Source organism: Globicephala melas, chromosome 1 (genome assembly GCF_963455315.2).
Source record: "Globicephala melas chromosome 1, mGloMel1.2, whole genome shotgun sequence".
In the NCBI taxonomy this organism is placed as follows: domain Eukaryota; kingdom Metazoa; phylum Chordata; class Mammalia; order Artiodactyla; family Delphinidae; genus Globicephala; species Globicephala melas.
Window position 1 is genome coordinate 132714996 of NC_083314.1, and position 15511 is coordinate 132730506.

Here is a 15511-nt window from a genome sequence, read left to right on the forward strand (position 1 = left end):
CCCAGTGCTATTTTGCACTCTTTACTTAATTTAGGTTGGCTCTTAGGAACTAGAAGGGATACCCTGGTAAATCAGACGGGCTGGGAATAAGCAGCCGTGGGTTAAAATGCCATCTCTGACTGGCAAGCTCTCTGACCTTCAGTTTAACTTTCTATCCAGTATCCAAAGGCATCTTTCTAAAACGGAAATCAAATCCCACCACTGATTTGCTTAAAACTGTTCAAAGGTTTCCCACATAATCACGTCTAGTGTTAAATCCAACCCCATCAGGCCCTGTACCATCTGGTGCCTTCCTACTCCCCAGGCTCACCTTTCCCCTTTTCAACTCACTACATTGTACACCGAGAGCTATTTCTTTTTAGTTCTGTAAATATGCCAATCTTTTTGCAATGGAATAACTCTTCACCTTCTCAGAGAGACCTTCCCTGACCACCCTCCATTATTATCCTCCCTTAGAGCATCCAGTATTTTCCTTCATAGGAAATTTTTGCCATAGATGGCAAAAATTGGTAAGTTCGGTGTATTTATTTCTGCCGCTATTTGTTTTGTGTCTCTCATGCAGAGGAGCTGTCAGTCCCAGGAGGGCAGGGGCCAAGTCAATTTTGTTCATCACATTCCCTGGCCCTGGCACAAGCCCAGTTTTTAGGAAGCACTCAGTCAGTATTTGCTGAGTGAATCAGTGAATGATGATGTTGGCCAAGGCATGTGATTTCACAATCTCCACATCTGTAAAGTAATAGATTTGGACAAGCTATTTCCAAAGACCCTGTAGAAACCCAGAGAAAAGTGGTAAGAGGGCAAAGAATGAAGGTCAATAGGAAGGAAGTACATGGATTTACAACTAGAGAGAAAGAGCTTTTATCAAGTTGATGAAAGAAAAAAGGAAGAGGATTCTCACTTCCTATTTGCTTGGAAGCTGTAGGTCAGTACTATGAGATTATTAATAGTGATTCAATACTTTGCAAAATGTCCAAACAGCACCAAGAAACATTTAAATGAGGATGATGGAGAAAACTTAATATTGGCCTTTAAAGGATGTGGAGCTCCCTGTGATGGTTCCTGTTTCTCTAAAGGCAAAACTCTCCATCCCCTTCAACAACTGACTATTTCTCACTTACATGTCCTATGCTAATTATAAGTGAAGACCAAGAATTTTGCCATACCCATTGGCTTATTTTTTCTTTGACAAACTGTCATCAGATAAGCAGCTGAAAAACCGTGCCTTTCCTCTTTCTAGGCATTCCTGTCTATTGGGTCTCAAGATCCGCCTGCACACAGTGTACTGAACTGTCTGTGGATGATTCTAACATATGGGTCCCAGATTCCACAGTCCCCAAATATTTTCCTTCCAATTTTATCATCTACATCTGACTAGTTCTTATGTCATTGGCCTCTCCAGTCAAAACAAAACCAACCACGTCCCCAAACTCCTTGCCTGCCTTCTTTAATACTTAACCCACCAGGCCAATGAGAAAGAGCTGGATTATGAACCGCCTGTATTTGGGCTGTGACTTTCCCAATAGCATTATCCAGCGGAAGTACAAAGGGAAAATGCCCTGTAACAGAAAGCCTGTGCTCCCACTTCGAGGAACTTTGGGCTTCCCGATGCCCAGCCCAACACTGCTCAGCAAAGCACACAGAGCTATCTACTTCCCACAGCTTGCCAAATGTAAAATACAGGAGCTGTCGTAAGCACACAGAGGTGCAGACACACAAAAACACACATCCTGGGCTTCCCTGGTGGCGCAGTGGTTAGGAGTCCGCCTGCCGATGCAGGGGACGCAGGTTCGTGCCCCGGTCCGGGAGGATCCCACATGCTGCGGAGAGGCTGGGCCCGTGAGCCGTGGCCACTGAGCCTGCATGTACGGAGCCTGTGCTCCACAGCGGGGGAGGCCGCAGCAGTGAGAGGCCCGCGTACCGCAAAAACAAAAACAAAAAACAAAAAAAAAAAACAAAAAAAACACACACATCCTTTCCTAACAGACCAGAAATTACACAGCACCTTTCAGTAATACTCTGTGCAACTGCAATCCTTTTGGAGGGAAGTAAAATAAATTAACATCCTGAGGACTCCAAACAAAATTTCTAGCCTTATGCCCTATCACACCTTTCCAATTCCTACTCCTTGCTCACATCCTGAGTATCGTTTTACCACGTATTCTGGAGGGGCCATATTTCATGGATACTGTGTATGCTGTTCCAGAAGGGGCAAGCATATTGAGTGTTTGACCACGTGCCAGGCACTTTGCAAGGTCTTTTATTTATATTATCTCAGTTAATTCTTACAACAACTCTATGAGGTGGGTTTTATTTATTATTCAGGAAACCAAGGCATATAGAGGTTAATTTTCCCAAGTATTTAACAGCTAGCAAGAGCCAGAATGTGGAGGTTTACCAAAGCGATCCTGTTATTATCATTTTATAGCTAAGGATATTCTGGCTCCAAGGGAGGAGTTACTTAAGCTTTGGGCCTGGAATAGGATCCAGGCCACACTGTCCTCTGATTCTTCCACTAAAGCCCATTGCCGAAGTTAGGTTAATGGCAGCTGACTCAGCCATCTCATTGCATTTACTTTAGTCTAATACTAAGGAGAGGACATCCACAAATCTCTGATTCTGTTCCAAGCTCACAGTTCATCATGTCCATTCTAAGCTAATTACATGATGTAAAATAACCAGTCCATTCTGTCCTTGATTCTGTTGAGGCAGCTTGGTCATGGGCTCAGATAATCCAGAACAAATTTCTGGGGCAATCCAAAATCAGCACAGGATCCACGGCTCTACCCTCTTTCTTTCTCAGAGACCATTCCCAGAGGACCCAAAGGTCAAGGTAGTTTCCAAACACTCATGGAAAGAATACGACAAAATTAGCAGAGATGGAGTTCTCAACCCTGGCTGACCATCACAATCAGCTTTTGGAGCCTACGGGTTCCCAGGCTTTACCAAGCCAACATTCGGATTCACTAGGTCTGGGTTGGGGGCCAAAGAATAGGCATTTGTGTGTGTGTGTGTGTGTGGTACACGGGCCTCTCACTGCTGTGGCCTCTCCCATTGCGGAGCACAGGCTCCGGACACGCAGGCTCAGCGGCTGTGGCTCACGGACCCAGCCGCTCTGCGGCATGTGGGATCCTCCTGGACCGGGGCACGAACCCGTGTCCCCTGCATCGGCAGGTGGACTCCCAACCACTGCGCCACCAGGGAAGCCCCAAGAATAGGCATTTTTGACAAAGCACATCAGGTGACCCTGATGATCAGCCAGGTTTGGGACAACTCAACCAAGAGGTTAAACTCCGTTGTCCTGTCCGTTTCCTTAGCTTCACTTGCTTCTTAGACTGACTCTCTCTTTCTCTCTCTCTCTCTGTCTTCAGCATATAAATATTTTCAAGTTGCTCTAACTTAAAAAACTATCATCTGCAGAACCATCCCTAAATCCTATCCCTTCCTAAGTTATCAGTGACCTTTCACCTTTTCTCTGCCAATCAATCAGTGACCTTTCAACTTTCTCTGCCATGGACAGTGGTCTCCACGGACTCTCTGCTTCTTGTCATCCCATTAACCACTCATCTTGGATAAGGCCATGCTTGCGTAGGCCATGGCCCCTCTCCACGACCCCTCCCACTTTTGGACGACCTAGTCTACTTCCAGTTTTCTCTTTTCCCAGGCTAACTACTCTTCTATCCGTTCTTCACAAAGCCTTCTTGCCTGACCTGCTTAAAGTCTGTCAGCTGCTTGACTTCAAGCTAAGAAACAGATCAAAACAAAAACCAAACCAAACCCAAAGCAAACTCCTCAGACTGATACACAAGGCCCATTAAAATCTGGCTTAGTGCTACCTTCATTTTCCGTTACTTATCATATTCCCTCCTCCACAGTGGTCGGCACGTTCCACAGATTCTGAAATGGGAAATGTGTTTGCCACAAGCACGTCACCTAATTCCTACTGTCTTCTAAGACTCAACTCAACCTCACGATTTGGGCCAAGTGCCCCAGGCTTACCTTTATCATGACAGCATTTAGCACTGCATCACGACCATTTGTCTGTTGATTTTTCTCCTCATTCCTAGTGCCCTCAACACACATAGGACAAGGTTGTGAGCTCTCTGAGGGGAGAAATTCTGTCTTATTTACCCTGGTGTGTGCCACAGTAACTACGGTAAAGCTGTCCCCTGAGAGAAGCTTGTTATGAGAGAGAGAGATAGAGTCAGGGTTGGTTCTGGTCTCAAGCTTTGGTGAGGAACAAAATGAAGCTGCTGCTAACTAACGTATGGAACACGGGCTGGGGAGGAGGTTTGGGTGGGAAGAGAGAAGGTGATAGGTTTGGTCAAAAGAGACTGAAGTGTTATTAGGCAGAATACAGTAATGGGGAGAAATCCCTTCATCCTAAGCAGTCCGCTGTAAGGAGCACATCGGACAAGGAGTCAGGACATGTATGTTTAGTCACGTCGATACCAACAATTTGTTGTTTGACTTTAGGTAGGTCAGTTAATAGATCCTATCTAGTTTAGGTAGTTAGGCTTGTTTCTCATCTATAATATTGAGTAAACATTTTTCCTTGGTATCCATGGTAAGACTAAGACAAAAGTACATAGTGGTGTATGAGGTACCCAGGAACAATGGACTGATTTTCTTGTGTGCATTGCATGTTTGAAATCACCATAGTTAGTTTCATGCAAATAATACTATTCATCTAGATAGTCTGTCTCTATATAGTCTCCCTATACCTAAGACATTTATATGTGCTGATCTGCTGTCAAGCTAAGAAAGCCAGGCCTGACTTATAGCACATCACGACTACATTCTTCTCTTCACTAAGGTCCTTCCAAAAGTCTCGGTTATTCCATTACAAAGATGAGACAACAAAAGTACAAAGGAAATCCTAGTTCTATTCATTCATTTATTCATTCAATAAGCATTTACTGTGTACCTGCTATGGGTAAAGCACTGGATTGAGCACCTGGCATACAAAAAACAAATGAAAAGGAATAGAGCATCAAACAGATGTTCAATATAAAAAAACATTAAAATTCTATAATAAGAATGTACCATAGAACAAAGTAATGAAGAGTTGTAACTGGGCCAACACAACACTGAAGGGTCACCCCAGCCTCTCAGCTCCCCTGGGGGTGGCTGAGGACTCCACTGAGGCTGGATCTCAGCCCATCTTCCCCTACTGCTCAATCCTGCTTCCTTCCCTTCCCCCACAGACTGCCAACCTCCATCTCAGAGTCTGCCTCCTGGTAAACCCAACCTGCTACAACAGACAAGGAATTCTTACCGAACAAGAGCAAAGTATGGAGGAGTAATAGAAACTGGAGATTTGAAACAATGAAAGGGATTCCCTGAGGATACAGCTCAGAGGGCTTAAGGAAGAGGAGCAGAAGATGAATTTTAAAGGCTTCCACCTTTATCTTAGAGGTAAACTATCAGAGGTTTTTGAGAAATGGAGTTACGGAGCAGATATTTTCAGAATACCTACAGTGTGTAGGATATATTGAAAATGAGAAAGAATAGAAGGGAAAACTTTTGGGAAGTGGTTTCTACATTAATTCATCTTCTAGAAAGGCAATGAACATTTACGTTTATGGTACTGGAGTGGAGAAAACAAAGGGGATTCAAGACACACCTTTGAACTATGGAATCTAAGCCAAGTTTCCCTTCAATGAAAAGGGTAACGAGGGACTTCCCTGGTGGCGCAGTGGTTAAGACTCCACCCTCCCAATGCAGTGGGGCCGGGTTTGATACATGGTCAGGGAACTAGATCCCACATGCATGCTGCAACTAAGAGTTCGCATGCCACACTAAGGAGCCCTTGAGCCTCAACTAAGGAGCCCTTGAGCCTCAACTGAGGAGCCCACCTGCCACAACTAAGACCCGGCACAACCAAATAAATAAATAAATATTAAAAAAAAAAGGATAACGAGACCTACATCACCACTGGATGTGATGAGAAGGAAGAGGGACACACAGGTAAATGCCTAGCCAGGTGTCTTGTACATAGTAAATACTCAGCAAATATTCATTCTCTCACACTCTCATTTGGTCAAAACTGTTAAAGCCTGAAGTACTGGGTAGAAAAAGGCAAGGAAGAATTCCCAGTGTAACCAGGAGAGGGGTACCCAGATTGGGGAGTAAGTTTAGAGGAAAGTGTTCTTGTTTGTTTGACTGTTTTAAATTTTGAGGTAGCTACAGGATAATCATGGAGAGATGTGTCCCCTGAAGTTGGTTCCTCAATAAATAAACTCAGAAACAGGCCAGGGCTGGAGACAGAGATTTAGAATTGAGTAGCATGTGGTAGGAGTGGGAGTACTGCATACATCGAGAACATTCAGGGAGATAACACTCAGCGAGCAGAGGGAGGTGGTGAAGAGAGGACACGTGGGGACATCCACTGTAGGGAAAAGGAGCTCAAGAAGAAGGATGAAGAGGCCTGGACAGAGAAGTCCGGGGATAAATGGCACAGGACAATTTTATAGGAACTAAGGATGACAGAGTTTCAAAAAAGAAGCTTACATGCCAAATGTTATATAGCGGTCAAGTGAAACTGTGGAGGGGTCCCTTGAGATCCTCCAGGGAGCAATGATATAGTGAAAACCTGGGACAGTCTAAATGTTGAACTGGAATAGATTGGTTGTTTCAACAATGTTACACAATTACACACTGCTACAATGATAGAGATGTATATTTATTTACATAGACACAGAAGAATGATTTGCTAAGTAAAATCATTTAAAATCAGAATACATTTGCTAAGTAAAAAAACAAACAAACAACAAAAAACCAGGCTGTATCCATTATGATCATAGGTATTATGGAAAGAGTATATATATACTCTTTCCATAGTGAATATATGTGGCTAATAAAATCTTCTGAAATCAGTGTAATAGGGTTGTTGTGAGAAACTATAAGATGAGACTTCAAAGTAGCTCGCAATATAGGGATAGAGCTTGAAGGGGAAGCAAGGTGAAGAAAAGGGCCCTCTGTTTGTGTACTTAATTTTGTGTATATACATACGTACACCCACACACATGAATGTAAACGGAACCATATAACCTCAAGAATCTAGATTTCTCAGTGACTGAATAGTTTTTTAGATGTTATAAAAATAATTACCAATCTTTTATAATACTAATGCAATCATGAAGCTGGAGTAATTAGGCATTAAGAAAACCCCTAGAAATTCCTAGTTTTGTTGATTTTTATTCTTTTATTATAGACAGAACACAGCTTTACACTGCATTGGTATTAGCATTTTTTTTTTTGCGGTATGCAGGCCTCTCACTGTTGTGGTCCCTCCCGTTGTGGAGCACAGGGTCCGGACGCGCAGGCTCAGCGGCCGTGGCTCACGGGCCCACCCGCTCCGCGGCATGTGGGATCTTCCCGGACCGGGGCACGAACCCGTGTCCCCTGCATCGGCAGGCGGACCCCCAACCACTGCGCCACCAGGGAAGCCCGGTATTAGCATTTTTAATACATAATTTTCAAGCTATTTTAAAGAAAGGTGAAAAACCTATAGCACAGAGCCAATCTTTGTCGTTCACAGAAGGAAGCAATGAAGCCACTGAAATTAACAGCATGGTCCATAGCCGCCAGTGCCCACCTGTACCTCCTGCAGCATTTCCTGCTGTAACGTGACTTATAAACGCCTCTTTCACCCCGTGAATCCTGTTTCTCAGTGAAGACGGCAATGTGACCAAGATCGAAGTTTGCAACTTCAAATGCTCTTTAAATCAAATACAATAAAGAAAGTCCAGACACCTTTTCTTCTGGCGAGAAAGACTAACTCCCACTTCCACTCTCACCTCAACTGTGTAACTCAAGAGAGCAAGAGGCAACTTTCCTTGGACTCTTCAAATAAACTCTCTTTACGGATCAGGCTACGCACAAGAAAATAGCTCAGCAGGAATTTTAAGAGAGAGAGAGAGAGAGAGAGAGAGAGAGAGAGAGAGAGAGAGAGAGAAAGTGAGAAACTAGAGATAAAAGCAGGAAAGACCCTGAGCAAAACATGACCAGCACCATCATGTAACACATGCACTGTCAAACGTTAGTCATTTGAATGGATTCAGGGGCAAGGAGTCAATTTAGAAAGTAGAGATCTGGCAGGGATGGTTTTAAGACGAAGAATACACATGTGTGTTGGATGGATGGACACATGACCTAGTTTTGGATAAATGAAGCTAAGAATGGTTTACAATTTGTGTGAGTCTGTTTCCAGCTAGGCTGAGAGGCAATCTGAAACTGTGTTATCAATTAGGGACCCATTGATGGATTATATACAGTCTAAGGCTGGATATCTTACAGATGTAAATATCAGACATGTGATAGCCTACGAAGCACATTAATTCTGCTCTGAAAAGGGGCATGAGCTGGAGAGGCGGGAAAGGGGGAGCTCTGAGGTCACCCTCCACCATCTCCCACTCCTCTCGTATTACAAATGAGTGTTCAAGAATGTGGATTTTGGGATGCAGCCAGTGTCTGGTGGAATGTCACAAAACTTCAAATACAAGCAAGTCAGTTCTCAGACACCTGAATATTGCCAAAAATGGCTTGTAAATCCAGCTACGTCAACGGTGCCGAGAACAACTCCTGTCAGGTAGGACGTTAGACTTGAGGCGTGCTCTTGGAAACAGCAAAACTCAAGATCTGATCTTTAACTACATACCTCTGCCCTCACCATCCTTTTCCTCCCCACCTCTCCCTTGACAAATAAAGACTGTAATAAAACAGCATATTGTCAGGATTCCCAGTTATTTGCGCAGCTGAGCTCTACCCTAAACCTCTATCACAGAAGAGAACTCTTAGTATAACCACCAGGTCTTCAGTGCCTCCCCGTCCCCGTCCCACCCCCACCACCGGCCTCACTCTCAGCTGATGGTTTTGCTTCCTACTTCTCTGAGAAAACGCAGTTACGAAGGGCATGTCCCCAAGTTCCCAACATCACGTCGGTCGTTCTGGGCATCTCCACATGCCCTCTCTTTCTTCCCTCCTCTCATTAGAAATGAATGCCCTGTGCTTCTACATCCTCTACTTGGAATCCCACCATCTCTTGCCTAATCAAGGAAAAGACTCCAGCAATTGTCTCTTTTCACTCCTTACTTTTCTCTACTGGATCCTTCCCCTTGGCACATGACCTTGCCATAATTTCTCTCAATTTAAAAATATTCTCTTGGGGCTTCCCTGGTGGTGCAGTGGATAAGAATTCGCCTGCCAAGGCAGGGGACACATGTTCGAGCCCTGGTCCAGGAAGATCCCACGTGCCGCGGAGCAACTAAGCACGTGCACCACAACTGCTGAGCCTGCGCTCTAGAGCCCACGAGCCACGACTACTGAGCCTGCGTGCCTAGAGCCCATGCTCCACAGCAAGAGAAGCCACCGCAGCGAGAAGCCCGCACACTGCAACGAAGAGTAGCCCCCGCTTGCCGCAACTAGAGGAAGCCCGCGCGCAGCAACAAAGACCCAACGCAGCCAAAAATAAATAAACAAATAAATAAATTTGTTTATTTATTAAAAAAAAAATTTCTTGACTCCATGTGGCCCTCCAGCTTCCCTTTCAGCAGACCTTTGGAGTTCACGTACTTATTGTCTCCATCTCCTTTCCTGCATTCTTAAGAGCTTGAACCAATAAGTATTAGCCTTTCATTCTATTCTACTGTCCCACCAAACAACCCTCGTCAAGTTCACCAATAACCTCTATATTGCTAAATTCCATGGTCAGTTTTCTTAGCCCTGGTCTTAGTGGGCCAACTTAGCACAGCTGATCTCTCCCTCCTTCTTGAAACACTTTCTTCATTTGGCCTCAGGGAGATGGCTCTCCTGTTTCTCCCACCAGACTGACTGCCATCTCAGATTTTGCGACTGCTTCCTTCTCGTGTCAGTGACCTCTAAGTGGTCAAGTGTCCCAAGACTCAGTCCCTGGACTCTACTCTTTTTTACTCATAGCCACTTGCTATATTATGATCTTATTGAGTCTCATGATTTACGTACTCCCTATACACGATGAATCTCATTTATAAATCCCCAGTCTGGTCCATTCTCTGGACTCTAGACTTGGATATCCCACTGTCTAGGAGACATTTTCACTTAGGTAACTCACTTAACTTTTCTAAAACTGAAAAGTTGATTCCATGCGTCCCACACAAACCTGCTCTTCCTCTACTTCCCCATCACAATCAATGGCAACTCTGTCCTTCTCGTTGATAAGGTCGGATATCTTGGAAGTCCTTCCTGACTCTTCTCTTATTCTCACACACCCTATGCTGGGCACAGCTGAGGGAAAGAGGGCAAGTACTGAATCTGACAGTCAAAAGACTCAAGTTCCAGCTCTGTGCCCTGTTCCAGCTTTGGAATCTCCCATAATTCATTTTCTCCGCCCATTCCAGGTCCTTCTCTACTCTCTTCAGTTTTTTTTTTTTTTTTTTTTGCGGTACGCGGGCCTCTCACTGCTGCGGCCTCTCCCGTTGCGGAGCGCAGGCTCCGGACATGCAGGCCCAGCAGCCATGGCTCACAGGCCCAGCCGCTCCGCGGCATGTGGGATCTTCCCGGACCAGGGCACGAACCCGTGTCCCCTGCATCGGCAGGCGGACTCTCAACCACTGCGCCACCAGGGAAGCCCCTCTTCAGTTATTTTTTATGAAAAATATTTTCACTGAGCTTCCTTTCTAGCAGTAAATAAACCCCCCACCTGCTCCAGAAGGCCTCAAGATTCTCTGACCAATTTTTTAAAAAATGACTGAATTCATTATATATTGGTCTAGGCGATAAGTGCCTGGCAGATTTAGGTCAGGTCATTTAGATAGCAGCTATAGTTTTATTACCCTTAAGCAATATAAAGCTTACAGTTCTTTCTTTCCAGACCTAATAGATTACCTGGTTTGTGTATACAACGCCCAAAGGCTACAATTCTTCCCCTGAACCAATACTGGTTGGGCCTCTCAAAGTAAATATTCTGGCCCTCTGGCTTTTCTCTTGGCTTTTACATGTCTCCAGGAGGCCTGGAATCTGGGAAATACAGTTCTTCATGTTGAAGGGTTAACTCCTTTATCTCTCTAGTAATGAGGGAAGTCTTAGGACCCTCCTGAGCCTCAGATTATTCCTTGGTAAAATTCTAGGATTGAGGCTGGTGATTTCTAAAGGCACTTCAGCTTTTAAAATGTGAAGCCTTTAGGTTCTGAGGCCCATCAATCAACAAGTGTGCATAACAAGACAAACAGAGTGAGAAATGTAGACTGGAACTCCAGAGAAAGACAGCAGAGACACAGTGTCACTTGGAAGCTATACATAACCATGTGTACAGGTGCCTTAGTAGTTATTACTACTGCAGATGACTGGGTTCTAACAAGACCATGAAGAAAGTTCAACCTCAACATACAGTCAGTTGTCCATATCCACAGATGCGAAACTCGCAGATACGAAGCGCCAACTGTAATCATTGTACCTCACCATTTTATATAAGGGACTTGAGCATCTGTAGATTTTGGTATCCTTGGGGGCTCCTTGGAGCCAAGTGCCTGCAGATACTGAGGGACGACTGTATAGCATCATGGCACTGTTCAGTAGTAGAAAAGCTCCTTCATCATTCTTCAATCCCACCTCCCAAATTAAAAATTATAGATAGGGAATACAAATGAATTCAACACTTCCTAAGTGCAGAGACAAATGGGTCTCTCAAGTAACCTTTAAAATAACAAATGTAAAACTGCTAACAAATGAGGTAATGGATTAAAGAATCTAGCAAATCACATGGCATACTCCATATATGTAGATGTGTAGTAAAGGCTCAATACACGGCCACTCGATTTTCTTCTTCCTTTCCTTCTTTTTTTTTTTTTTTTTTTTTTTTTGTGGTACGCGGACCTCTCACTGCTGCGACCTCTCCCGTTGTGGAGTGCAGGCTCCGGACACGCAGGCTCAATGGCCATGGCTCACGGGCCCAGCCGCTCCACGGCATGTGGGATCTTCCCAGACCGGGTCACAAACCCGTGTCCCCTGAATCGGCAGGCAGACTCTCAACCACTGTGCCACCAGGGAAGCCCCCTTTCCTTCTTTTGAGTGTCAACTTGCTAGAAAGAAATACCTGATTTCAAGTACACATTTTTTCTTCAAAACTTAAAGAAAATCACTAAAGCAATAAATTTATTCAACTTGAATTTGGTAGAATATAGTTCACCTTTATAAAACCAAGAGATTACTGACCTGAATTTAAGTCTCGTCCTGGATTGAAGGCCCGGCTATTAACAGTAGTAGACAGTCGATCACAACTAATTGTTCTAGATACATTGGTATTAAAGTTCCCATCAAATCTGAAACAACAGAAGAGAATTAGCAGTATTTATTTGGTGGTTATTCAATCCAGAAAACTAACCAACAAAAGTAATACTTCATACTGTGTACAAAATAGGTCAGCTCATAAACAGTAAAACTGCAATTTAAGTATTTTTAAAAAATCACTTCAGAGCAGTGTGGGTAAAACCAACATCTGCATCTAGAAGGTTTTAGAAATCAAGATCAATTCTAAGGAGATTAAAAAAAAAAATCCTTCAAGCCAACTTTTCCCCCAATGAACTTGATTCAGGTACTATTGATAAAATCATACAGAAAATAAATTTGACAAAATTCAGACTAGAATGACAAAAATTCAGACCTGAGCTCTGATGTGATATGTGAAACAATTCTTTAAATTATCCTGTCTGAAAACCAAAGACCAAGAACAAAAATAGACAGTAGTGAAGGAGAAAGAATGGCTGTGGAGTAGGAAAGATCTAGATTTGAATACTTGTTCTGTCACTATTAAATGTGTGGACTTGCACAAATTGTGCAATCTGTCTGAGCCCCAGGTTTCCTATCTGAAGAAAAAAAAAAGAAATAATAAAACACTTTCCAAAGCTGTCAAAAAGATTGTAAATAATGTATCACAGTTCCTCTCATGATAAATGACACAGAGCTTGCACCTTCCAGGTTGTAATATAGATGAGGCCAAGGTCTTTCTTGATTTCCAGTGGGAGTGCAATGCTGTTACTAGAGCTAGAACAATGCTAGTGCTCTGGTTAGTAGCTGATCAATAAACACTAGTGTAATCAGTGACTCATTTGCCAGGGCAAACAACAGTCTCCAAGAAAATAATAGGAAAATGTACCGACTCATTTATACATAGTCACTAAGACTATTTTTAAGTGAATTTAATCCAGGAGTAACGAAAGAGAAAAATCTTGAACCTCTAAATAAGCTATTTGAGATTGCAGATACTGAGAAGATTCATTAAGTTTCTAAGAGTTACCTGCAAATAAACGCAATCTGAAGTTAGATTTTTAAAAACTTGTGTTAAAATGTGTACCTTAGATGATAAATGTCATTAATGAAATTCCATTAACGCAGGTAGACAAGCTCTATAACCCTGGAGAAACACTCCTAGAAATCAAGGTCCACGTGATTATTCACATGAATATTGATTTTCTGGATCTTATATAAGAACTACTAAAATGAACTGATCGCATAAGCAAAGGGGCTAGGTATTCAAAGAGTGTGCTGGGTTCCAAAGCAGAAGTTCAACAGTTTTGTTTCGATAAATATCATCTCAAAGGAGGTGGCGTTTTAAGGGATTTGAAGAGACTCTTTAGTCCAGCCTCTCACGCAGTACACAATTATATCAACATTGTCAACTGTGCTTCCAAGGACACAGTTGCTTCACCAGTGGGGTCACTCTTCCTTGGACCTGCTCCAGTTTGTCTAGACGAGAAGATTGCTGCCTCAAAAGCCACAGATGGAGAGAAAAGAGGAGATTAATACATCAGCAGCTGCCGGTGTGCATAAGCAACATAATCTCACTGTCCCTCTCTTGTTTTAGCATTTAACATCTGTGAAGCAAGAGTAGCATTAGACAGGGAACTCACTTGCCCTCCATGTGCTAGACAGCCACATTAAACCTATTCCATCACATACTTTTTAATAAAAGACAGATAATATTTAGGCTTTGTGGCCTACAAGGTCTCTGTCACAGCTATTAAACTCTGCCATTGTGGTGTGAAAGCAACCAAAGAGAATTTACAGAAGAATAAGTGTGGCTGTGTTCCAGTAAAACTCAATTTTCAAAAACAGGTGGTGTGCCAGACTGGTTTCACCACTCCTGATCTAGACCAGGGCAGTCCTAGAGAATTCTCTGAGATGATGAAAAGGTGTTATTTTTGCACTGTCCAATATGGCAGCCACACGTGGCTACCAGCATTTGAAATGTGGCTAATGTAAGAGAGATTAAATTTTCAATTTTGTTTAATCTTAATTTAAATGTAAACAGTCACCGAATAGTGGCCACCATATTGGACAGTGCAAGTCTAGAAAGTTCTCCTGATTATCTGCCTAATTAACCTTCAAGTCTTTGTTCACTTATCACTTCCCCAGAAAGGTCTATTCTGATTGTGGGTGACTTCCTAGTCTATGTCAAGTGTCTCCATCTTCTCTCAAAGCAAGAGTCATAGTTTTTAATTTACGGCTCCATTTGCATATGTTTTTAAAAATAAATTTATTTATTTATTTTTGGCTGCATTGGGTCTTCGTTGCTGCACGCGGGCTTTCTCTAGTTGCAGTGAGCAGGGGTTGCTCTTTGCAGTGCGCCGGCTTCCCATTGCGTTGGCTTCTCTTTGTTGCAGAGCACGGGCTCTAGGCGTGTGGGCTTCAGTAGTTGTGGCTCGCGGGCTCCAGAGCGCAGGCTCAATAGTTGTGGCGCATGGGCTTAGTTGCTCTGTGGCATGTGGGATCTTCCTGGACCAGGGCTTGAACCCATGTCCCCTGCACTGGCAGGCAGATTCTTAACCACTGCGCCACCAGGGAAGTCCCTGTGTATGTTTTTAATGGGTGGATTTTGATAGATCAGGCTATATGAACAGACAAGAGCCCCTTGAGAGCAGACCCCACGTCTTGTTGGTTTTATTCACCACTGTGCATACATAACACTTAGCATTGTTCTTGTCAAAAGCAGGCACTCATATTAACTGATCTTCTATGAACATCCATCGTGACAGTGCTTAGCCCTATTCTGGGCTTCCTCAGAAGCCTCCAGAGGTCCAACAAGTGAGGATCATGACTCAGATAAATGGTTCCTAATTACTGAAAGTCTAGCCATATCAGAATCATGTGGAAGCATGTTGGAATGCAGATTCCTGGGATCCACCCTAGAAGAGTCTGATTTAGTGAGTCTGGGGTGGGGCCCTGGAATCGGACTTTGACAGTCTCTCCAGGGGTGAGAAGCCCTCCAATCCTGTCATGCAGATTCTTTAGAAATAAGGCAGTAGAACGGCTTTCCACGTGAGCACAGGTACTTCTCTGTATGCCTCAAAGAGACCAAGGACAGAGGACCTTTCAATTTGAATCAAGAGAGCAGAGTAATTCTTAGGTATGCCTGAAACTCACATCTGGACTTTGCAGTACAAATTACAAACTTTTTTTAGACCTACCTATCTCACGGTTGAGGAAAGTGACACCAAGGAACACATAGCAAATCAGGGACCTGAGAGAGACTTGACCT

The 15511-nt window shown here is 43.5% G+C and overlaps 1 protein-coding gene across 2 annotated transcripts in view; it reads right to left on the reverse strand.

The window, feature by feature from the left end:
* The window catches only part of CACHD1 (cache domain containing 1), a 234246-nt gene that overhangs the window by 84299 nt on the left and 134436 nt on the right, over nucleotides 1–15511 (reverse strand). For both annotated transcript variants that reach the window (XM_060304780.1, XM_030865831.2), the window contains exon 4: nucleotides 12190–12296. In XM_060304780.1, the coding sequence (XP_060160763.1) occupies nucleotides 12190–12296 (107 nt within the window). The remainder of the gene's footprint in view (nucleotides 1–12189; nucleotides 12297–15511) is intronic.